Source organism: Gobio gobio (genome assembly GCF_949357685.1).
Source record: "Gobio gobio genome assembly, chromosome: 2".
In the NCBI taxonomy this organism is placed as follows: Eukaryota; Metazoa; Chordata; class Actinopteri; order Cypriniformes; family Gobionidae; genus Gobio; species Gobio gobio.
Genome location: NC_137098.1, coordinates 13,723,559 through 13,747,024, shown reverse-complemented (window position 1 = coordinate 13,747,024; position 23,466 = coordinate 13,723,559). Strand labels below are relative to the sequence as shown.

The window sequence follows — 23,466 nt, the reverse complement described above, 5'->3', positions numbered from 1 at the left end:
AATAAAGTGCCACACATGGAATGGTTAGACATTTATGAAAATTAATAAAATCATTAACTCCACATACTCCCCACAGATCAACCAACGTAAAGACCTTTACACATAGAAAATAGTCATCCCTCGTTTAACACCACAAAAATTTGGGGGGACAAAAAGTTCTTTAATTATGAAAATTAAATCTATATTTACAATATAACACATTTATTTGTGTTAAAATGTTATATTGTTGCAATTAAATCCCAGGATACCACTCATGTATGGTGCAGGGAACATGATTGTTAACATGAAATCTCAAACTCAATTAAATATTTATTTTAAAAACCCGAATTTTCACTGTGTAAAATACAAATATGATTATATGAATATCCTTTAGTGATTTTTGGAATTTAATATTGATTTCAAACATTGCAAAGTAGAGGCAGCACTTGCCAGTGCCAGGGTTCCTACACATTTTCAATCTCAAAATTACATACATAGCTACTTTTCCAGACAAACCTCTCTGTAGAATTTTCAGACCATATTTAACATAAATGGTTCATACTAGTGTTGTCAAATATATTGATATTTCTATGCGTATCGATACTGAAATATCCGAAAATGAGTTATTGATATCTTTGGGATATTCAAGACCTCCTTTATCATGTGGATAAGTATCTTGAGTCAATTCCGTTGTTTTATCGAGAAAATAATGGGTTGTCTTAACCGCAACTTCCAAATGCCTAGGAGAAACCAAGGCAGAACACCGTAACACCAGTTACCGTTCTTTGCCTTTGTTTTAGAACGTTCAAATTGAGTTAGGATAATCTGCTATTGTTTAACCGTTGTTTAGAAGTTACTGTGCCTGCCCGTAGTTATGGTATTCTGCCTGTTTTACTGTCCATTAAAGTTTGCTGCGTTTAAATTACGGTGTAGCCTGTGTCATACATCTATCACTGAAGCACTTTTGACACACATGATAGGACTACCTGAATAAAAGTAGGTCAAACAAGTAGTGGAGTTGTTTTTACTAATAGCGATGGTTGAGATGGCTTTAAAACGCAGACATCGAGGTCAAGGTAAGAAATTGTGTAACACAAAAGATGCATTAGATAGATGGCAATCTACTTCATTTAGCTATCTAGCAGCCTAAAGCATGAAAAGGCTAGTCAGCTATCCAATGAATAGGCTACGAAACTGCTCCATTAAAAAAAGCAATTGTAAATCATCAAAATAAATGCCTTGATCACTAGATTTTATACCGGTGTTACTATAATGATTTTGTAAATGGTGATCAACAACCAAATATTGATAATGTGGACGTTACTGACATTTGCCTTGGTGTGACGTCTCACTTTTTGTAGACAATACAAAGGCAGAGTACAGTAACTTCAAAATAGGGGTCAAAAGTCAAGTTTGAATCTTTAAAGTTTCTCAGTTCTACACTTGAGTTGAGTACTAAGGTTAAAGGTACTCCCAATTTTTTTTTGAAAATAGGCTCATTTTCCAACTCCCCTAGAGTGAAGCAGTTGAGTTTTAACGTTTTCGAATCCATTCAGCTGATCTCCGGTTCTGGCGGTAGCACTTTTAGCATAGCTTAGCATAGATCACTGAATCTGATTAGACCGTTAGCATCTCGCTCAAGAATGACCAAAGAGTTTAGATATTTTTCCTATTTCAAACTTGACTCTTCTGTAGTAACATTGTGTATTAACGACGGAAAATGAAAAGTTGCGATTTTCTAGGCCGATATGGCTAGGAACTATACTCTCATTCCTGCGTAATAAATCAAGGAACTTTGCTGCCGTACCATGGGTGCAGAGGCGCAATGATACGCAGCACCTGAAAATAGGCTAACTTCCGTCAACATAACCAACGTGACAACCTGCTTGCACAGGGAGCGTGCTGGGGACTATTTTCAGGCGCTGCGCCTGCTGCACCCAAAGATATCGAAACTTTTTGGTCATTTTTATGAACGAGATGCTAACGGTCTAATCAGATTCAATGATCTATGCTAAGCTATGCTAAAATTGCTACCGCCAGACCCAGAGATCAGCTGAATGGATTCGGAAACGGTAAAACTCAATTGTTTAACTCTAGGGGATTTGGAAAATGAGTGGCGTGTTCCTTTAAGGGCTTTTGCCTTTGTAGGGCAGAATAGTTTATCGACATTTTGAAAAGATCACAAACGTTTTGGGCAAATATGTAATGGAAACCAGCCTACTCATCTCAAACACACAAAATTATGTAAAAAAGCCTGTCTCGGCTAGTATTCAGGTACTCAGTATTCCAAACTGCATAGGAACCCTGCACTGCAAATGAAAAAAATGACCCTTTTCATGCATCAACTAGATCACCGTTGGACAAATAGCAAAGTCATTAAAGGCAAGTTGGTTGACTAGGCAGGCAGTAATATCTGTAACACTTCTGGTCTGCTATTTCACAAATATAGAATGAAGACAAATCTACATAAATGTTGGTGAAAATCATTTTAATATACATTTCTAGGAAAGATAACACTATTTTATTTTACATTCTAAACATTCTTAAAAGATGGTTATAAGGTCTAAACAGCCATTTGCATTTTGATTGAAGGATGGGGGTCATAATCATAGATCTCAAAATCCTCTGCAGAGAAATCATCAATTTGTTCAACTTTGCGTTTGATCTTGAGTTTGGGGAATGGACGTGGTTCTCGCTGAATCTGTGGGTACAGGACATGTTAGAAACACACTTTGTACACTAAAACCACAATTTTTCCATGATAACGTTTCTGCGGTATGAGCGGCTTTATTTTGTCTCGTCAAAGACGGAAAGTGCAGGAATCCCTCAGGTTCTGCGGAGCGTAGTAACACGACCCCTCCCGCTCCGGTTGGTGCAAGCGGTCAGTCATGTGTATGAAGTATGGACGACTTTTTCTGCTGGACAGTTAGCCAGGGTTCAAAGTGCCAAATACAAGTCATAATATTTATAATATTTGCCAGTTACCCGGTAACTTTATGAATTTTGACAATGCATGGATGTGAGAATGCGAAATGGCTTAGTGCGATCATCACAGTCGTGATGTAATTATATAAATATACAGAGCTGCATGGAGTAAAATAGCTTTCAGCTTCTATTCAAGTGCAATGTGTTTGAGTCGCTTATAATTTGCATTTAGGAATGCATGATGCTTCAACCATCGATAATAAGAATTTTTATAAATCTGTTGTCAACAAAGAGAAATATTTCCCTCGATTTCCCTGCAGTTTTCAGCCAAAATATAAACTCAATGGTTTAACGTTTGAAAGCAATCTTGACATCCATAAAATGTTAATATTGTAATTTTACATCTAATACTGTAGATTAATGCAGATAGATTAGTTTGAATGAAATGTATGCAACATACCTGCTCTTTCAAAGGCTCAATGTGATTGGTATAGATGTGGGCATCACCAATTGTATGCACAAAATCTCCAGGCTAGGACAAATAATAAAAATGAGTACAAGATATATTCAGCTAGTTCAAGTTTGGTTAGTCTTTCCATACAATAGCATGAATGTAGATTTCACAAGATTTGATATGTATAAAACGGCACAAATGCAAAAAAACTTGTTTAGTTTTTTTTACTTCCTTTGTGAAATAAAAAAAAACGTGCTTAAAGGGGTGGTAAACCATGATTTCACTATTCTAACTTTAGCTAGCGTGTAATGTTGCTGCTTGAGCATAAACAACATCTGCAAAGTGACAACGTTCAAAGTTTAAAGCAAAGGGAGATATTTACTTTTAAAGAAATACATTTCTAAGGACTACAGCAAACGGCCAGCAGGCGACTACAGACATTCCTCCAGGGTTGGTGACATCACCAGTCCCAATATTTACATAAACCCCTCCTCCGAGAATATTAAATAAGGGGGACGAGGCCATTTTGTATCGCTGCGTTGTTGTGGTATAGTTAGGCTGGAGTGGTGTTGCTGCAATGCTGATGAAACGCTGTTATTTTCATCCGGATTGCAGGTCTGGGGTACTTGCTTTGTTCAGCCTTCCTAGGGACGGGGGTGTGTTGCAATGCGTTTAACATGTGTTATATGCTTGTGTGTATGAGAGAGGGGAACAGGTCGCAGATATATGCTGCCCATCATAAATCACGAGACAGACAGGGGTCGGAGAAGACTGGAAAATGTGATATAATGGACAATATTTGTCTGTATTTGCAATTCACGAGCCGCGGTTCAGCTGCGCGAGACAAACACTGCCAGTGTGTGGATGCACGACGGGCGCGCGCGGCTCCCTCTGCACATTTAACGGAGGAAAGCTTCGCGAGTTCAATGCAGGATTCGAACAACGGCTTGTCCTGAAAGATGGATTTACAAACAGAAGCTGTTTACGGGCCACAAGCTGTAAGTCTGATTTATTTTTCATCAATGTGTTTTCCTGTAATAGGTTAATTGTACGTTCTAGCAAGGAAGTAAACAAATGACAACGCTGTTCTGCAAACCAGTCTGTTAAATGCTCATTCATACTTAACGTTATCCGACGAACACCTAACGTTACAAACACTAACGTTAAAATCTCAACAGCGAACTTGGCATTAGTGTAAATTATTCTTTGATTAGAGCTTATGTATTGTTTATCTACGGGCATGCTACTATTTGGCTACTAGTAAAGCCAATGTTTAGTGTTCGTTTTGGGGCAGATAGCGACAGATATTTGGCTATAATCGTTCTAAAAATACAAAAGTTACGGTGCCATTCAGTAGCGATCACTATAGATCCGCAGTCTTTACTCTTGAGGACTGAACAGGTTCTGCTCGATCATCTTCACTAAAATGTTCTGGGTCTGATTCGGGCTCAGATTGGTATGGTTTTATAGACGCCATTGTTTGTAATACTACCCAAAGCAGTCTACAGGTAAAGGTAAGAGGCGTGACGTTTCCGACAAACGTGCACTAGGCGGTTAGCGAATCACAACACACTGGGCCAGCTAACCAATCTGAGCCCATTGCGTATTTTTGAGGGACCGGCTTCATACAACCCGGAAACCATCAAACCGTTTTTACAAGGAGGGACAGAGCAGTGTAGAATAAAGGTCAAATATATGAAAAATAATGATTTTTTTTTTTTTAAACGAAGCATGAACACATGTTACAGTGCACCCCACAAACACAATCAAGCCTTCGAAAGAATGTGTTTTACCACCCCTTTAATTGTATTGGATGTGCATTTGTAGTGTACTTCAAATCGTTTTTTTTTTTAAATATACTTTTAAGATTTGCTGATAATATAATAATAAAATAAAAGATACGACAATAACAACTTAATCATTACAAATGTATAATTACAAATAAATGCCTATTCTAAAGTTCAGCTAACTGCATTTAATAGAGTGCTTGATTTAAAAATTCTCAATTGCAATTTACCCATGTTGAGTAACCGGGAAAAGTGTCAAAATCAAAATCAAGTGTCAGAAAACATTACATTCTTTACGGGCGAATACAATTCTGTTGCATACTTGCATTATTTTCCTGTTTAACACGGTGAAGCTGCTTTGAAACAATCTGTTTTGTAAAAAGCGCTATGCAAATAAAGTTGACTTGACTTGGTGGAGTCTGAATGACAAAAGTGGAGAATTTGAAAAATGTGGTGATTTAATGCATTTTGTCTGAAAGCAATGAAAAATTATTCACAGTTTGGTCCATACACTTGTGTGTCACTCAATGTGTGAACATTTTTGAAAATGTGGTTTCAGTGTCGAACAATACTTGTTAGCAATTGAAAAAACTGTAAAGGGATAGTCCCACCCGAAGATGCACAATTATTATAGCACATTTCTTAACACCCCACCCCGGACCTCACTCATTTTCAAACTCTGGTTACGGCCTTGACTGTACATTGTCCATTACATTTACAGTATGCAGGAAGATGCGCTTTTACAGATCATCCGATTTTGAAAGATGTTTACCTTGAGTCCAGTGATGTGGGCAATCATGTAGGTGAGTAGTGCGTAGCTGGCAATGTTGAAGGGCACACCCAGACCGATATCACCAGAGCGCTGGTACAGCTGGCACGACAACTCACCGTCTGACACATAAAACTGGCATAACGCATGGCAGGGGGGCAATGCCATCATAGGGAGATCTGACAATAAAAAGGATTCATTTGTCATCATACATACATGTCAAAATAAACAATATTAGATGAAAAACTTTACTTATTTAAAAAAAATATATATATTTATCATATATAATTATTTTTTTTAAATATTTGACCAACTTAAAGCTGCTGACCGTAACTTTTTTAGTGTTCAAGATTTACTAAAATTATATAATGAGAATGTACAACATGAATCCATTTTCCAAACCGTGTTTTTGTCTTACACGGAATCATTATGGTACACTTATAATAAGTGCTTATATTGGGACTATTTCAGACCGGTCTGGTTGGAACCGCTGCGGAGGAGCACAGTCCCTGCGTGACTCGCCATAGACATAAACAGAGAGAAGTAGCTCCGGCTGCAATGTTCTTCCGCAAGACGCATGCGGTTCTGTTTATTAACCGCCAGAGCACAAAAAGGTACGGACTGCAGCTTTAAACTCAAAAGTACCTTTAAAACTTAACAAAACGTAAACCTTGGTAACAACTTGAACTATAGTTATACAAGTACTATAATTTGTTAACATTTAATTTATTGCTAACTAAAATTAAAACGAAAACCATTACAAATAATTTTTGATAACTAAAGTATTGCTGAAATAAAATATAAATATTCCATGAAAAACTAACTAAATGTTGCCTCGGCAACTAACTGGAAAAGTACTGAATTACTAAAACGTAAATAAAACTTAAAAAGATGAACGAAAGCTAAATAGAAATATTATAAAAAACAAAAAATATTAAAAATGATAAAAGCACATAAAATTACTAAAATGTAAATGAAACAAGAAGTGGAAATATATAAATAAAAGTGAATTCAAAATATGAATAGATACCACAGTAGTGCGTAAGTGATACTAAAATAACACTGCTGGAGGGTTATAAATTTAATGGAGACCTTTGGGATTCCAAGCACACATGATGATCCTCCGGTCTTCTGGGTTTGACTTGATGGTGTCAATCACTTTCTGTAACTGGTCGACACCTTGCTCAGAGTAATCTTCATGGAGAGATGAAATCATAGCATAGATTAGACACAAATTCTTACCATACATACATTCAAATAAAAATGGTTTGAAACAGCTTTTCACATTTCACGAATATCCCAAGTAGTCTCTTAAATAACAAGGTCTAAAATACTGCATGAATAATAATCAGTGCCTACAGTCACCTACACTATGCAACCGAACCGAATGGCTTGACCTGCCCTGATAATTATACAACCCATCATTTTAAAGTGCTCCTAATATGTTTTTTCAGATATAATCTTTCATGTAGTGTGCAAAATAGCGGTTTGTGAATTGCTTAAAACATAGTTCAATGTTATAATATGTTAGTACAGGATACATTGTTTCTATTATATGTCAACGGTCTATATAAAAAGATGGGCAGTTACCAGTGTGCATGTCTTTATATTCAGCTCCAAAGTGCCTCCACTGAAATCCATAAACTGGGCCCAGGTCGCCTTCCTCACGATCTGTAAAGCCATTTTTATCCAGAAACTCCCTGGAACCATTAGCATCCCAGATTCTCACACCCTTTTCTGACAGCTCTTTGGCATTTGTTGAACCCTAAGTTGGATGAATAAAAAGCAAATTCAATAAAAAAAAAGCATAATGAACAAGAACAAACACAAAGAAAAAGATATAGAAATAAGATACAAAAAAATTTGGGATATTTCCCTACTGTACCTTGATAAACCACAGCAGCTCCTCCAATATGCCTTTCCAGAAAACCCTTTTGGTCGTCAGCAAAGGAAACTGATCTGCGAGGCGCATGATGAAACAGATTTTTCAATTATAATTTAGTAACATTTAAACAGTTGTTGATCATTTAATCCTATAAAATCACAAGATACACAGCTTTTTGTGAAATCTTGAAACGATTTTTATAAAGCAAACTGAAGCAACTTATACTTAGTACTTGATTCTCAACAATCTTTTGTAAAAATGTGAGTATAGTATATGATACATTAGATTTATGAGGAACATTTATTAATCTCTCAATTGCATTGTTTTGAAACTGCAGAGATTTGGTCATAAAAATAAGCATTTAAATATCTTAAGACATACACTCACCTAAAGGATTATTAGGAACACCATACTAATACTGTGTTTGACCCCCTTTCGCCTTCAGAACTGCCTTAATTCTACGTGGCATTGATTCAACAAGGTGCTGAAAGCATACTTTAGAAATGTTGGCCCATATTGATAGGATAGCATCTTTCAGTTGATGGAGATTTGTGGGATGCACATCCAGGGCACGGAGCTCCCGTTCCACCACATCCCAAAGATGCTCTATTGGGTTGAGATCTAGTGACTGTGGGGGCCATTTTAGTACAGTGAACTCATTGTCATGTTTAAGAAACCAATTTGAAATGATTGGAGCTTTGTGACATGGTGCATTATCCTGCTGGAAGTAGCCATCAGAGGATGGGTACATGGTGGTCATAAAGGGATGGACATGGTCAGAAACAATGCTCAGGTAGGCCGTGGCATTTAAACGATGCCCAATTGGCACTAAGGGGCCTAAAGTGTGCCAAGAAAACACCCCCCACACCATTACACCACCACCACCAGCCTCCACAGTGGTAACAAGGCATGATGGATCCATGTTCTCATTCTGTTTACGCCAAATTCTGACTCTACCATCTGAATGTCTCAACAGAAATCGAGACTCATCAGACCAGGCAACATTTTTCCAGTCTTCAACTGTCCAATTTGGGTGAGCTCGTGCCAATTGTAGCCTCTTTTCCTATTTGTAGTGGATATGAGTGGTACCCGGTGGGGTCTTCTGCTGTTGTAGCCCATCCACCTCAAGGTTGTGCGTGTTGTGGCTTCACAAATGCTTTGGTGCATACCTCGGTTGTAACGAGTGGTTATTTCAGTCAAAGTTGCTCTTCTAACAGCTTGAATCAGTCGGCCCATTCTCCTCTGACCTCTAGCATCAACAAGGCATTTTCGCCCACAGGACTGCCGCATACTGGATGTTTTCCCCTTTTCACACCATTCTTTGTAAACCCTAGAAATGGTTGTTCGTGAAAATCCCAGTAACTGAGCAGATTGTGAAATACTCAGACCGGCCCGTCTGGCACTAACAACCATGCCACGCTCAAAATTGCTTAAATCACCTTTCTTTCCCATTCTGACATTCCGTTTGGAGTTCAGGAGATTGTCTTGACCAGGACCACACCCCTAAATGCATTGAAGAAACTGCCATGTGATTGGTTGATTAGATAATTGCATTAATGAGAAATTTAACAGGTGTTCCTAATAATCCTTAAGGTGAGTGTAATTGGGAGATATAGAGTGACAACTTATATTTAAATGCATTTTATGTAAGTAGTCGGCTATACTATTAAAAATATTATAGATTTACATTGCAAGCTATCAGAAATTTCATCTTGCTTTTTGACCCTAATGTCACCAACTGAACCAAATTGCATATTTTTGCTCAGTTTGGGTTGAAACTCCGATGTTTTTCCTCCTTCTTGAGTATGAGCTCCATATTCTCACTACATCCTACTATATAAGCCATAAACATCTGATTTATCAAATATCAGGGTTCCCACTCTTTTTCAGCGATCATTTTCCAGGGAATTTTCAATTTTACTACAGCGAGAATAAAAGACAATGATCACGCCCTAAAGTAATATATTGCTCTCTAGGTCTTTAAAAGGTGTACAGTTTATTGCCATGACTTGACTATAAAATCAGTTTTTAATATAAGCTCTTAATCATACACTATGACTATGGAAGCTTGTTTAACTTTACGCCACAGAATAAAAGAAAAAAAAGGAATTGCGACTTCTCACTATTCTGACTTTTTTTCTCGCAATTGCTCACTCATTCTTTTTCCTCAGAATTGGACTTTATAAAAGTAGTAAGAATTGCAAGATATAAACTAGCAATTGCAAGAAAAAAGTAAGAATTCACAATTGCGAGTTTATATCACGCAGTTCTGACTTTATAACTTGCATTTGCAAGTTTATATCACAATTATGTAAACTCGCAATTGCAAGAAATTTTTTTTTTTTTAGAATTGTGAGATAAAAAGTTGCAATTACTTTTTAAATTTTTTATTCAGTGGCAGAAAAAAGTGTCCATACCTTAACTATAAAAAACTGTTTTTAATATGAGCTCTTAATCATACATTATGACAAATTGTTCTCTTTACCAGTGTCAATATCAAGGAAATATCTCCTTATAATTACTCCCACGGTAAAACTCAGCATTCGCACTTTCTGCAACCAACGGTAATTGTTTTGGACCAGTGATAAACTATTCGATTTTTAAAGGGTTAGTTCACCCAACAATGAAAATTCTGTCATTAATTACTTACCCTCATGTCGTTCGACACCCATCAGACCTCCGTTCATCTTCGGAACAGAAATGAAGATATTTTAGTTGAAATCTGATGGCTCTGAAAGACCTCCATTGGCACAAGGGCACGTTACACTCTCAAGACCCTTAAAAGGTACTAAAGACGTTGTTACAAAGTCCATCTCACTACAGTGGTTCTAAAATAACTTTATGAATCGGCGACAATAGTTTTTGTGCGCAAAAAAACCCTAAATAACGACTTACATAGTGATGACGATTTCAAAACAAAGCATCATGAAGCTTCGAAGCGTTATGAATCAGCGGTTTGAATCGCCAAATTTCAGCAGTTTGGCGGTTTGACACGCGATCCGAATCATCATTCGGCTCAGTGATTCATAACGCTTCGAAGCTTCATGATGCTTTGTTTTGAAATCGTCATCACTATGCAAGTCGTTATTTAGGGTTTTTTTGCGCACAAAAACTATTGTCGCCGATTCATAAAGTTATTTTAGAACCACTGTAGTGAGATGGACTTTGTAACGACGTCTTTAGTACCTTTTAAGGGTCTTGAGAGTGTAAAGTGCCATTGAGCCAATGGAGGCCTTTCAGAGCCATCAGATTTCAACTAAAATATCTTCATTTCTGTTCCGAAGATGAACGGAGGTCTTACGGGTGTCGAACGACATGAGGGTAAGTAATTAATGACAGAATTTTCATTTTTGGGTGAACCAACCCTTTAACATAAAAAAAAAAAAATTCCAGGATATTTTCTCTAATTTTCCATGTGTTTTCAAGGACTGGAAAATTTGTCATACATTTTCCAGGTTTTCCAGGGGTCTATACCATTAAGCCAGTTTAGCTGGCTAGCCAGATATGTTTAAGCTTAGTTTGTGCCAATCCTGGGTTTTAGGTACCATTAAAGTGGTTTGGCTTTTAGCAGTGTTCATCCCCACAGTAACTTACACTCCACGGCTAGCCTGCTCCAAGGCAGGTTATGTTCTGGATAAGAGATCTCAAACTGAAATCAGACCAATCAGCTGTGAGCAAAGAGACACACCTCTGATGCAATAAAGTCACTCCCTCTGTTTCTACTCCAAATTAAAGGTCACTAAAAATGGTTTTCAAAGACTAAAGTGTCTGGCTTTTAACAATGCTTATTTATAATAATAATTTAGATATGATTTATGTAATTATTATACCCTTAATCAATTACACTTGTAAAATTTTAGTTAATCAATCATTAATAGGCACTTTAGTTCAAATTAATATAAATAACCTATATAAAGGTCATACAAATAAGCTTTAAAATCAATTAATTAAGCTATAATTACTACATGTGAGCTTAAATGTTCAATTCTCTCTATATATCAACTAAACTAACTTCATAACTTTTACTTGCATGGACGGACGTAGTAAGATTTTTCTTAAAGTTGTCCTCTTTCATAGACAGCTAATTTCTTCTTCCTGCATGTGTAAATTTGTTTAAATTCTAAATATTTTTCAATCATGTAATATTCTGCAGAAGAGAGAAGTGAATCTCAGTTGATCCACAGCCTGTGATTGGCTGTTCACTACTGATGTCACAGCTTAACTCCTAAACTCAGGATCAAAGCCTGAGTTGACAGAGAAAGCTAATGATGGGACCAACAAAGACAGAATAGATTGGTTTGGTTTTGTCAACTCAAAACTAATCCTGAAACCCTGAGTTTGTTGAACTACAATCATGGTACAGGGCCCAGGACCAGTGGGAACCATGAAATATGACACTCAAAACACTTTTTTTTTTTTTTTCCCACTTGTTCTATTTTTTGTCTAAATGTTCAATAAACTTTTCCAGTTACATTTTTTTCTCACATGTCAAACTTTACATGGTTAAATCATTCTTTATGTATACTATAAATGCCATTCTAACCGGTGAAAATGGCATTTCACTTAGAAATGAACGTAAACCTGAAAATATTAAATATTAACCTGTGGCTTTCCATTCAAGTTTTTAATAAATTCCTCTGACCTAGAGAAACACAACAGCCAAATATTATTATATGTTTCTCTGTTGTATCACAAAGTAGGTTCGCACAAAGACCAATCAGATAGTCATAACACAACGTCACCTTCCTAAAATAATTAAAATGACTTGACCAGTCAAATGACTTGGGCAATTATTTTAGGATGGTGACGACTTTGCATTTTTTTTATTTAAATATTTACCTGGGCTCACACACCAAACAGAAATCATGGGCATACCAGTTTTCCTGGTAAACTTGCGTTTATAATAATTTGTCATGAAGTTAAATGCCATGAAACTGTCTATTGCACATTTGTCTCACCTCTGAGACTGTATCTCGCCTGAGTCCCGAACACAGAGATCACACCGGTCCCTGTTCTGTCGCCTTTGCGCGCTCCGTGCTGCAGAACGTACTCGATCAGGTTCAAGTAACCGCGCTCGTCACAAAACAGAGAAAAGTCTTTTTTTCCTCCACCTGCACCTTCTCTCTTGTTTTCTGCGTCAGCACAATGCCCATTTGTCAATTGCTCTGCGACGTTGGCCATTTTCTTCAGTTAAAGATTAAACTCAAAGTTAAAAGTTCTTGCAGGTATCCCGATACACGTTTATTATTCCCGCGTTCTTCTTGTTCTTCTTCTTTTTGGCGGGTTGCAGCCACCATCGTAAAATGTGTACACTGCCACCTACGATACTGGAGTGTGTAAAATCAAGTCTTATTTTCTCCAAAATGTAACTGTCCTAACTCCCAACTGATTATGTATTATTTCCTGTACACTAATATCCCATTTCCTTTCAGTTTTGATAATACATTCGTTAAGTTATTTTCTTTCTTATCTAAATTCTCTCCAGCACGAACAAGCAATATGTTTTTATTACATTCATTAACCTTTCTTAATGTTAATTTATACAAATGTTAATATTAATTCACAGCGCATTAAATAAATACAACTTTAGATAAGATTATCATTAAAGGGATAGTTCACCCAAAAATGAAAATTCTGTTAATCACCCTTTTTTTCATACTATGGAAGTCAATGGGGCCCATCAGCTGCTTGGTTATATTCTTCAAAATATCTTCTTTTGCGTTCAACAGAAGAAACAACTTGTCTGGAACAACTTAAGGGTGAGTAAATTAATATAATATAGCGTAGGCCTATTTATTTATGTATTTATCTATCGAAGTTTATACATGTATTACATTTATGTCTGGTTTTCGTAATATAGTGAATCCCCTTGTACACATTTACCTGAGCAACTGTTGAAATGTGAAGGGAAAATATTGTAAATATTAACCAAACTAATCGAAAAGGAGCTGATATTTTGTCTGAGCGCAGCCCCCCAGGACCGTTCCGCGCATGCGCGAATCACATGTTGCTCTGTTGTTATTGCCAGTGCTGTACAGTCAGTGAAGGGCAGAAAGCGGTACGCGCGCACACAGTCGAGCTGGATTAGACTCGGACTGGATGGCAGGATGTCATGCTCAGATAAGAAGACTACACATAAGTCACTGATTAAAACAAACTGTCGCCGCGTGCGTATGTTACAGCTGTCGACAGCGCTTTGTTTAAAGACATTCAGCCAGTGTCACGGTCGCGTATAGTGCACGCGCAGAGATGGACGCGCATCTGTGGGATCATCTCCAGGCTGGCAGCTCGGAGGTGGATTGGTGTGAAGGGAATTATCTAATCTATCCTGGAATAGCGGAATTTTATAACACGGTACGTCGGTCAGCACTCTCTTTGTTTTGTTGCATGTGCCATATTGGCAGTTCGAAGTCTATAAACTTTAGGACTGCTTTTTCCAAACATGTTTCTGTCTCTTTTCAGATAAGCAACGTGCTGTTTTTCGTCTTGCCTCCAATCCTCATGTGTCTGTTTCGTCAGTACGCCACACATTTCAACAGTGGCATCTATCTCATATGGACTCTGCTGGTGGTTGTTGGTAAATTTCATTCCTCACTATTTCCAGCTGTTAAGATTGACCGTGACCGAAAGTAACTTCTTACACAACACCAGTATGCTGGAGCTCAGGTTTATCAGCACATTAGGAGGTGGCAGTTTGTGAACTCGTTCTTCCTCCTTTTCTGGAATATTGCTGGTCTTCAGGAAATAGCTGAGCAGTTCAGGAAGGGCTACTGAAGGAAATACGTTATCTCAGTAATTTATGTCCCAGTTCAGTGCTGGTCCTAGACTTTGTTAGGGGGCCCCTGTCAGTGAGTTCATAAAAACCCTAAAATGACCCCCAACTCCTTAAAGGGATAGTTCACCCAAAAATCCGGTCATCATTTACTCACCCTCCTGTTGTTGTTTCTTCTGCTGAACAAAAAAGAAGATATTATGGAGAATAACAGTTGTGGGGCATCATTGACTTCCATAGGAGGAAAATACTGTGGAAGTCAATGGGGCCCATCAACTGTTTGGTTACAAACATTATTCAAAATATCTTCTTTTGTGTTCAGCAGAAGAAATACATTCATACAGGTGTAAAACAACAGGAGGGTGAGTAAGGGTGCTTTCACACTAGCACTTTTGGTGCGCACCCGGGTTCGATTGACGTCAGAGTTCGGTTCGTTTGGATGATGTGAACGCTGTCTTCCGAACTCGGGTGCGCACCTGCGAACCGTACCCGAGTCCGCCTAAAAAGGTGGTCTGGGGTTCGGTTCATGTGAACTTTTGTAATCCGCTGCTGATGTGAACGCAATCGTACTAAATCATGGAAGTAAGTGAACCATTATTAATGATGTATGATTTGATAAAAATGTGTGTTTGTGTGTGTTTCACTCATTTTCCTGGCGAGCGTGACTATCTGAGGTACTGCAAGCAGAGAGCTGTAGGTCTCATTTCGGCTCACCTTCAGCGTTCTTAAGAGCATTTGCAGTACAGACCCAAGTGCCATTACGTACTGAAGCTTTGAAAACAAAACCAACGGTTCAAAAACAAAAATATAAGAGGTAACTCGGGTTCGATCTAGGCAAGCAAACCAAGTGTGAAAGCACCCTCAATCAATGATAACAGAATTTTCATTTTTGGGTGAACTATCCCTTTAATCTGTTCCTTCAGAGCAGTTTCACTGTCAACAAACAGTGAAACAGTCATTAATACAATAAAAAAAGAATACAATTCCAAGCAATAGACAGCTACAATAGAAAAAAAACCGGAAAAAAATGAAATAAACAATTTAGCCTATTAAAAATAATACTATACAGATATTAAATAATCATTAAAAATAACACACTGCATAGTCTTCACAGAATGAATTAAATATACATCAATTCTTATTAAAGTTATTCAGTGAAGAGCAGTGAATGATTCTTTGTTTTCTTTTGTTGTTTGATTTACATTAAATGATGGCAGCAGGTTTATCAGGCTGCTGTCACTTTAAGACCGAATGCACGGATCTAATAAACTGACAAGTATTCGGTTACTTTCCCAACCGTTTATGTTCATTTACTGACGGTGTTTAAGTGAAAACTTGCCAAGATGGATAATGTTGACATATTTTTGTGTGTTTTTGTCTGTTTAAGCACACACCCAAAGCCCAAAGTAGCCTATAGCTACTTGTCCATGTTTTGCTTGTGCGATATAATGCGCACATTTGGTTCCATGTGTGCACTCTTTCGCAGTTCGATATGTTTTTAACTCTCCATTGACTTCCATACTATTTTTTTCCTACTATGGAAGTTAATGTCCACCGTCAAGTGTCTGGTTACAAACATTCTTCAAAATATCTTATAGTTCAACAGAATAAAGAAACTCATACGGGTTTGGAACAACATAAGGGTGAGTAAATGATTACAGAATTTGCATTTTTGACTATCCCTTTAATTTTCTATTTATTAAAACCAAGTATAAATCTCAAGCATTTTAACATTTATTCCAAAATAATAACTAAAGGCAGTAACAATTTAACAAATATATTTTATTTGTGAACTGATGTTCAGCTGTTCTTTTTAACAGTCAACTTATTTTCCGATAATCGGTCAACAAGCTCGGTAAACACTGCTCACAGACATGAAGATGTACCTTTAATTTCACCAAGTTGATTAAAAAACCCACACAGTCATCATGTTTTCAGGCCATTTCAAGTTTGATTTTGATGTGACATAAAGCAGTGGTGACATCTAAGTGGCTGAGCTGTTAACTTACTTTTAATAAGTCTTCCTATTTAACGGCATCATTTAGTTTATTCAGACTGAAACAAGGGGTGGGATTTATTGCATGAACCGATCACAACCAATAATTTTTTTTAAGGAAGGGACTTTCCTCCTCTGAGGAAACGCCCCTGATCTATCTGCCATATATCACAAACATAGGTGCCCTGAGAAATCACAGCTGTTGTTTCTGTGACCACAAACAAGTGAGTGACCTGCCAATCAGAAACACTCTCTGACTGTTAATCATTATACACATTCAGGACAGCGGACATAGGGTTTGCTCTACTCTGGATAAGTGTGAAACATTTTGCCCTGGTTTCACAGACAGGGCTTAGATTAAGCCAGGATTAGGCCTTAGTTCAATTAAGGCATTATAGCTTTTATAAACTTGCCGTAAAACATTACTGGTGTGCATCTTGCGACAAAACGATGCCACTGACATATTTTAAGATCTGTATAGCTTTCATTTATAAATGCTCAAACATGCATTTTAGTCTGGGACTAGGTTTAAGTTTTGTCTATAAAACTGGGGGTTCATTATTCAGGGTTAAAAATGACCCAGGGTTACAAAAGACATTAATCCTGGGTTAAGGACAGCGTGAAAAACTCCCTTGTCTTTGGATCTTTTTGTTCAGTTTACAGAAGGCCACGCAGACCACATTTCACTTTGTCATCTGTAAGATGTGTTCATATTCACATGACCCAAGTGCATTCACAAGTCTGCGTTTGTGAAGCGTAACATATTTTAAACAATGAAGCTCTATGTCCCTGTCTGTTTTAGGTTTACAAAAACTGCCCTTCTCACACTGGTGTCACCCTCACTGCTTACTGACAAGCAGAGCTGCGGGTTTTCATCAAGCTTCTTCTTTTTTACTTGCTATTTGGGGCTGCTTAATATTCTCTCCTGTAACCAGCAAGGTTAAGACAATCACTTGGGAAATTGGTCCGGGATTTGTGCAGAAGTGTGACTTGTACCCAACAAACCGCTGGTGTATTTAAAGCTCGCTGGCAGTTCTGTCTGTGAAGCAGTATGGGAAAGTAGCCAGCTCAGCACAAACGCTGCTCTGTACAAATGTCTTCAGAGTTTTTCCGCTCTAAAAGAAGCTGCTGACTTAATTAATCCTGGTGGGATTTTGAGTCAAAATCCTCCTAGCCGTCATATAATACAGTTAGTTTAGTTAAAGGATTAGACACAGACAGAGCGGAATTCATTCACGACAGACCTTGAGGTGATTCAGTGCTATTTGTGGTGATGGAGACCTGTTTTAAGGACACTTTTTCATTTGGATTTAATTTGCGAAATATTGTGTGCTGTTGGATAAATGGTAGCACTTTATTTTAACTGTATTCAATCTTGCAATACAATTCCTCATGTACATACTATGTATTTATTATATTAATTACAATAACTGTGTAATAACTAGGTACTAACCCTTGACCTGCCCCTAAACCTAACCTTAAAGGCCCATTCACACCAAGAACAATAACTATATTAAGATAACTATATTAGCACCAGTAGAAGATAATATTCTGTTTCTAAGCGTGTGCTTGTCTGTCACTTTAAAGGGATACTTCAGCACTGGGAAGATGAATGTGTATTTAAACTCATTTATGTATATTACGATATAGTTTCGCTGTGCCGTTATCGTTATAGCTGTGGTGTGAATTCTGCTATTCTTCAATATCGAGAACGATATTTAGAACTATATCTTTATCATTATCTTTATAGTTATCATTCCTTGGGGTGAACAGGCCTTAGCCGATGTAGTTATCTTATATTAACCAGTACTTTCTTAGGTAAGTACACTGTAAGTACACGTACTGTAAAATAAAGTGCAACTGGATAAATAGTGGCTGAAATACGGACTTCAAAGAATATAATTAAAGTGATTTATATAGAGCTTTTTACAATGCAGATTGTTTTAAAGCAGCTTCATATTAATAAGCTGGGAAAATAACTTACGAAAAAAGTCTATTTCAGCTGTAAAGCAGCCTTATGCTGCGTCCAGACCGAATGCAAATTGAGCATCTGGAGCGAGTGATTTCCATGTTAAGTCAATGTAAAGACGTGTTGACGCGCGTCTGGAGGTCCTGCGGCACGATAAACACGCTAACCAATCAGGAGCCTGGTGGTGAAGTGACGTGATAAACGGGGAAAATTTGAAAATGTTTCAATGTTGATTCAGTTCAATAACTGTGTTAATGTTGCAAAGTTAATCAATTATGAAACCACTTCAAAGTCAGAAGACGGTAGTGTCATTATCCAGCTCAGTTCAAGTTTTATTTACATCTTATAGTGTCAATTTAATAATATTACTGAATAGTAAATGTCTTTTATGCCCAGAGTCAAATTCTGAGTATAACCAGAGTTTAGATTGAAGCAATCGTGGTGCTTGTCTGTGCAAAACAAAATGTATTTTGCTCTTGCATCATCCGTCTGTCTTCTGATTGCGATATAAGCTCATCTCTGCTAAACAAGCTGCAAGGCTTGCCTGTCATGCCTGTTTTTGACACCCATTTGCAGGGCTGTAAGTTAATTTTTTTTGCACATAGCACTGGTGCTACAGAGGTTGAACGTTTTGTAGCACAGCCCACAGAATTGTAGCACGTATTAAACGTCTGTCTGAAAAATGCAAAAAGTGCTATACAATACAAATATTTAAGAATAAAAATAATAATAACAATTATTATTATTATATTTTACAGAAAACATAAATCATTAGTAAGGTCTAAGGTTTTATAATAAAATATTAAATTATGATCAAAAATGTGTGACTGTAATGTCTGAATTTTTGTCTTATTTTATCTTATGTATTCACTGAGAAAGAAAAAAAGTATCCTACTGTACACGTCTCAACACCGCAAATCTATCACTGTACTGCAGAATAAATAAAATAATATAATTTCTGTCTCATTCTGTGATGTGAAGCCTGTCAGATTACAAAGTAAGTTATTTCAAACACTCGATTAAATGTTCTCTTTTGTTGGACAACCGGTTTGTAAACGCTTCTCATTACAAGTTTGGAAAAAGGTTATTGCTTTTTCTAATGCACATTAAGGGGGCTTTAACACTGGGCACGTTTGCTGTGGTCATGTCCAAACGCGATTGTTCCCGGCGCCCCCCCGCAGCGCTGGTCTGGTTTCACACTCAACTTAACTCAATCGAACCCTGGTGCACTTGTTCATCTCACGTCATCAAAAATGTGCACGGCGGATGATAGAAAACACACTGCCGTAAATATATTGTGTTTTTATTAATTTGGTGCTATTATGCGCAGCTGAGTAAACGACTCTTGGGTTTACTGTATGTGCGTCACATAAAGTTCATTTGTTGCCCTGATTGCACGCATATTTCCAAGGTAAATCATCAACACCATCATCCCTTACATGTGTTTTATTGAACTAAATATTCAATATGCTAAACTAATATGCTAAAACGCATATGAAGGGTACGTTTCTTCCTGAACAAGTGCGCACCCGAGTCCGTGTAGCTTTCACATTCATGTGAATCGTGGCACAGTTCGAGTGCCACCTCCTTCAGATAGTCTCGGGTACCGGTGCGCACCGAGCCCGCGAATGACAGCTTTTACATTAGCAATTTTTTCATGCAAACCGTGCCCCTTTTCGAACTAAAATGCCAATGACTCCATCTCACAGTGCATGCAGAGATAGAGCAGCATTTATTGCGAACCGATCGCCCTGAACAGTGCTGCGCATCATCTACACATAAAAATTGAAACGATTTTCATAATTTCACAAGGACAAATCTCGATTTTGGTTTAATTTCAGTCAATCGTGCAGTCCTAGATTAAAGGATTAGTTCACTTTAAAATAAACTTTTGCTGATAATTTACTCACCCCCATGTCATCCAAGATGTCCATGTCTTTCTTTCTAAAGTCGAAAAGAAATTAAGCTTTTTGATGAAAACATCCCAGGATCGTTCTCCATATAATGGACTTCAATGGGCTCCAAACGGTTCAAGGTCCAAATGACAGTTTCAGTACAGCTCCAAAGGGCTTTAAGCGATACCAAACGATGAATAAGGGTCTTATGTAGCGAAACGATACGTTTCTGCGAGAAACCGAGCGGTATTTATGCTAGTATTTTACCTCTTATCAGACGAACGTGATCATCTCTAAGCTCCGCCATAAGTTCCGCTAAGTGAGGTCAAAATATAGATGTATACGTAGATGCCTCATTAGTGCTTGCACGGATCAGTAGAATGAGGCATCTACGATCGATATATCTATGACCAGGCTCATATTTGACCTCACTTAGTTTCTCGCAGAAACGGATCGTTTCGCTAGATAAGACCCTTATTCATCGTCTGGTATCGCTTAAAGCCCTTTGAAGCTGTACTGAAACTGTCATTTGGACCTTGAACCGTTTGGAGCCCATTGAAGTCCATTATATGGAGAACGATCCTGGAATGTTTTCATCAAAAAGCTTAATTTCTTTTCGACTTTAGAAAGAAAGACATGGACATCTTGGATGACATGGGAGTGAGTACATTATCAGCAAAAGTTTATTTAAAAGTGAACTAATCCTTTAACCTCTTCACTCAAACGAGCTCTGTCTCACATGCTAAACTGTATCGCACGTGTGCTACTGGGGTAAAAATATTCATTGCACAGACAGATTTTTTTTGTAGCACGTGCAACATATATGTCGCACTGCATAGCCCTGCATTTGCATGTTTTACTTTAAAGTACATTAAAATATTTGTTTTAATAATCTTTTGTCGTGCTTTAAAGACGTACACTAACTACATTTATTTTGATGTGTTGGCACATGGAGAGAGTATTTATACATTTACAGTTATACAGTATTTATAACTATTGTTATTTGATATTACATTTAAAGTTAATACATTTTAAATACACTAAATTGCAACTTCATCAGTACAAATGTGTAATTACAAATTAAGTATGTATATTTTAGTTTGCTATAAATGCTTGTCAGTACAATCAGCAGTACACTAACCATATTTCAAAGGCAATGGAAGTAATTATGAAATTAATAAAAAGATCTACTTAAAGTGGTCAAAAAAGTTTCAAAGTTTAATTTGATTTTATATAAATGTAAGCTATAATATTATCTGTCATTACAATACAGTTCATACTTTCAGTACATTACAATTCAGTTATACTTAAGTATATTCTTTAAATTATTATTATATTATATATTTAAATTAAATATGTATTAGTACTCTTATTAATAATATGCTAAAGTGTTCGTTCATTTTCACTAGGGAGGTCAATAAAACGGAGCACTTTACTCCAAAATGTAACAGAATATTATTTAATTTCAATCATACTGCTGTTCTTTAGGTATTGGCTCCACTTATTTCCATGCTACGCTGAGCTTCCTGGGGCAGATGCTGGATGAACTGGCCATACTGTGGGTGCTCATGTGTGCCATTGGCATGTGGTTTCCCAAGAGATATCTTCCCAGGATATTCCGTAGAGACAGGTGCGCTCTCATTTCCATATGCACACGCATTTTGTTCCAAATGTACTTGTAGGTAGTAATTCTGCACAATGTTCTGCACTGCTTTTCTCTTCTTTCTCCATGTTTTTTCCTTTTGTCTTTCCCCCGATTGTCTCTAGGTCGAGGTTTAAGATGGTCATCGGCATTCTCTCAGGGATCACCACCTGTCTGGCCTTCATCAAGCCAGCGATAAACTCCATCACTCTCATGACACTGGGAATCCCATGCACTGCTCTTCTCATCACTGAGCTAAAGAGGTCAGTGCCCTTGTAAAAACTCAGCTTCAGTCCTCTAGTGCATTCCATATTATCGCATTGCATATTTATTGCATATGTATGTTCATTTCAAATTTATATAGCCATCTCTCTTTATATGGCAATGTCCCTTTATGAAAAGCATAGTTTAAAGGTAGTCTTATATTTGTAATATGAATGTACAGGAAAGCACATGGTTTCCAAATGAGCTTTTTTCCCTATTAGTATTGCTCATAATTAAAGTTAGAGGTTTGTTCAAATCCATAACCCTACGGGGCGCTTAACTTTCCTCATGTTTTGAAGTTATTGCAAAAACTGCCTCATGTGAAGTTTACATGTTTGCGTACTGTGTGTTATTTGAGTGTTGATTATTATACCTAAAAATAAATAGCAACTGAATTTAGGCCAATAGTTTATGTTGTGAACCTTTAATATTATAGCAAAGTGCAAGTAAGGGCTCCCTATATAGTTTACAGCAATATCTTCAATAAACTTTTAGCTATAATTTAATTCATTTAAGGACAGACACTTTTTTTTTCAGTAAACCACTGTTTAATACAATAAATAAAAAGCTATTTTGTAAAACTGCTGTACCGAACCCGTACCGTGACTTCAAAACCGAGGTACGTACCGAACCGTCAGTTTTGTGTACCGTTACATCGTTACATCCCTAATAGATGTACATTAAAGGTCCCATGGCATGGCATTTTTCTATTATTTTATAGTGTTTCCAGAGGTGTACTTATATTGTTAGTATGATTTTTACATCATAAAATGTCATAATTTAGAAATAAAAGGCATTTTGTCTATACTGCTGTTTGCCCTGTGGCTGACTGCCCTGTTTCAAGAGGCGTGTCTGCTGTGAGACTTCAGTAAAAACGCCCACTGTTGTGATTGGCTGACATCTTTGCATTTGAAATGAGCGGAGGGGGCGTGGTTTAACGAGGTCTACGACGCACGAGCTGCTGCCAGAGAGACGGATGGACCTGAGTTCACTTCTCATCAGTTCTCTCAGCATGTCTCAGTTCAGGGTGAACTGTTGTAGTTACAGCATTTACTTCAGGTTATTAGTTTATTTCTAGTCGGAGGGGCTGTCACTCATGTCAGAAAGTTAGTAACTTTAGTGGATCAGC

General features: G+C 37.3%; 2 protein-coding genes across 2 annotated transcripts in view; one reads left to right on the top strand and one right to left on the bottom strand.

Moving 5' to 3' along the window:
- Positions 1-2,451: 2,451 nt before the first annotated feature.
- Positions 2,452-13,077, bottom strand: tyms (thymidylate synthetase). Its single transcript, XM_079845358.1, has 7 exons — positions 12,758-13,077; positions 7,800-7,873; positions 7,505-7,679; positions 7,007-7,108; positions 5,918-6,093; positions 3,365-3,436; positions 2,452-2,680 (listed from the first exon to the last, which is right to left on the bottom strand). Exons 1-7 carry the CDS (start codon positions 12,978-12,980, stop codon positions 2,543-2,545), a joined length of 960 nt encoding a protein of 319 aa, XP_079701484.1. The 5' UTR covers positions 12,981-13,077; the 3' UTR covers positions 2,452-2,542.
- A 723-nt stretch (positions 13,078-13,800) lies between these two features.
- The window catches only part of acer2 (alkaline ceramidase 2), a 31,286-nt gene continuing 21,620 nt past the window's right edge, over positions 13,801-23,466 (top strand). The window contains exons 1-4 of the mRNA XM_079809632.1: positions 13,801-14,153; positions 14,262-14,376; positions 21,920-22,061; positions 22,199-22,336. Of these exons, the coding sequence (XP_079665758.1) occupies positions 14,049-14,153; positions 14,262-14,376; positions 21,920-22,061; positions 22,199-22,336 (500 nt within the window). The 5' untranslated portion in view covers positions 13,801-14,048. The remainder of the gene's footprint in view (positions 14,154-14,261; positions 14,377-21,919; positions 22,062-22,198; positions 22,337-23,466) is intronic.

Bases quoted from the DNA above. Each gene is read 5' to 3' on its own strand.
- tyms (XM_079845358.1), bottom strand. From the start codon at position 12,980: ATGGCCAACGTCGCAGAGCAATTGACAAATGGGCATTGTGCTGACGCA. The intron at 6,094-7,006 runs GTCTCCATTAAA...TTTTATTGTCAG, and splicing joins GTGTGCTTGGAATCCCAAAG to ATCTCCCTATGATGGCATTG. The intron at 3,437-5,917 runs GTAAACATCTTT...TATTTGTCCTAG, and splicing joins CCCACATCACTGGACTCAAG to CCTGGAGATTTTGTGCATAC.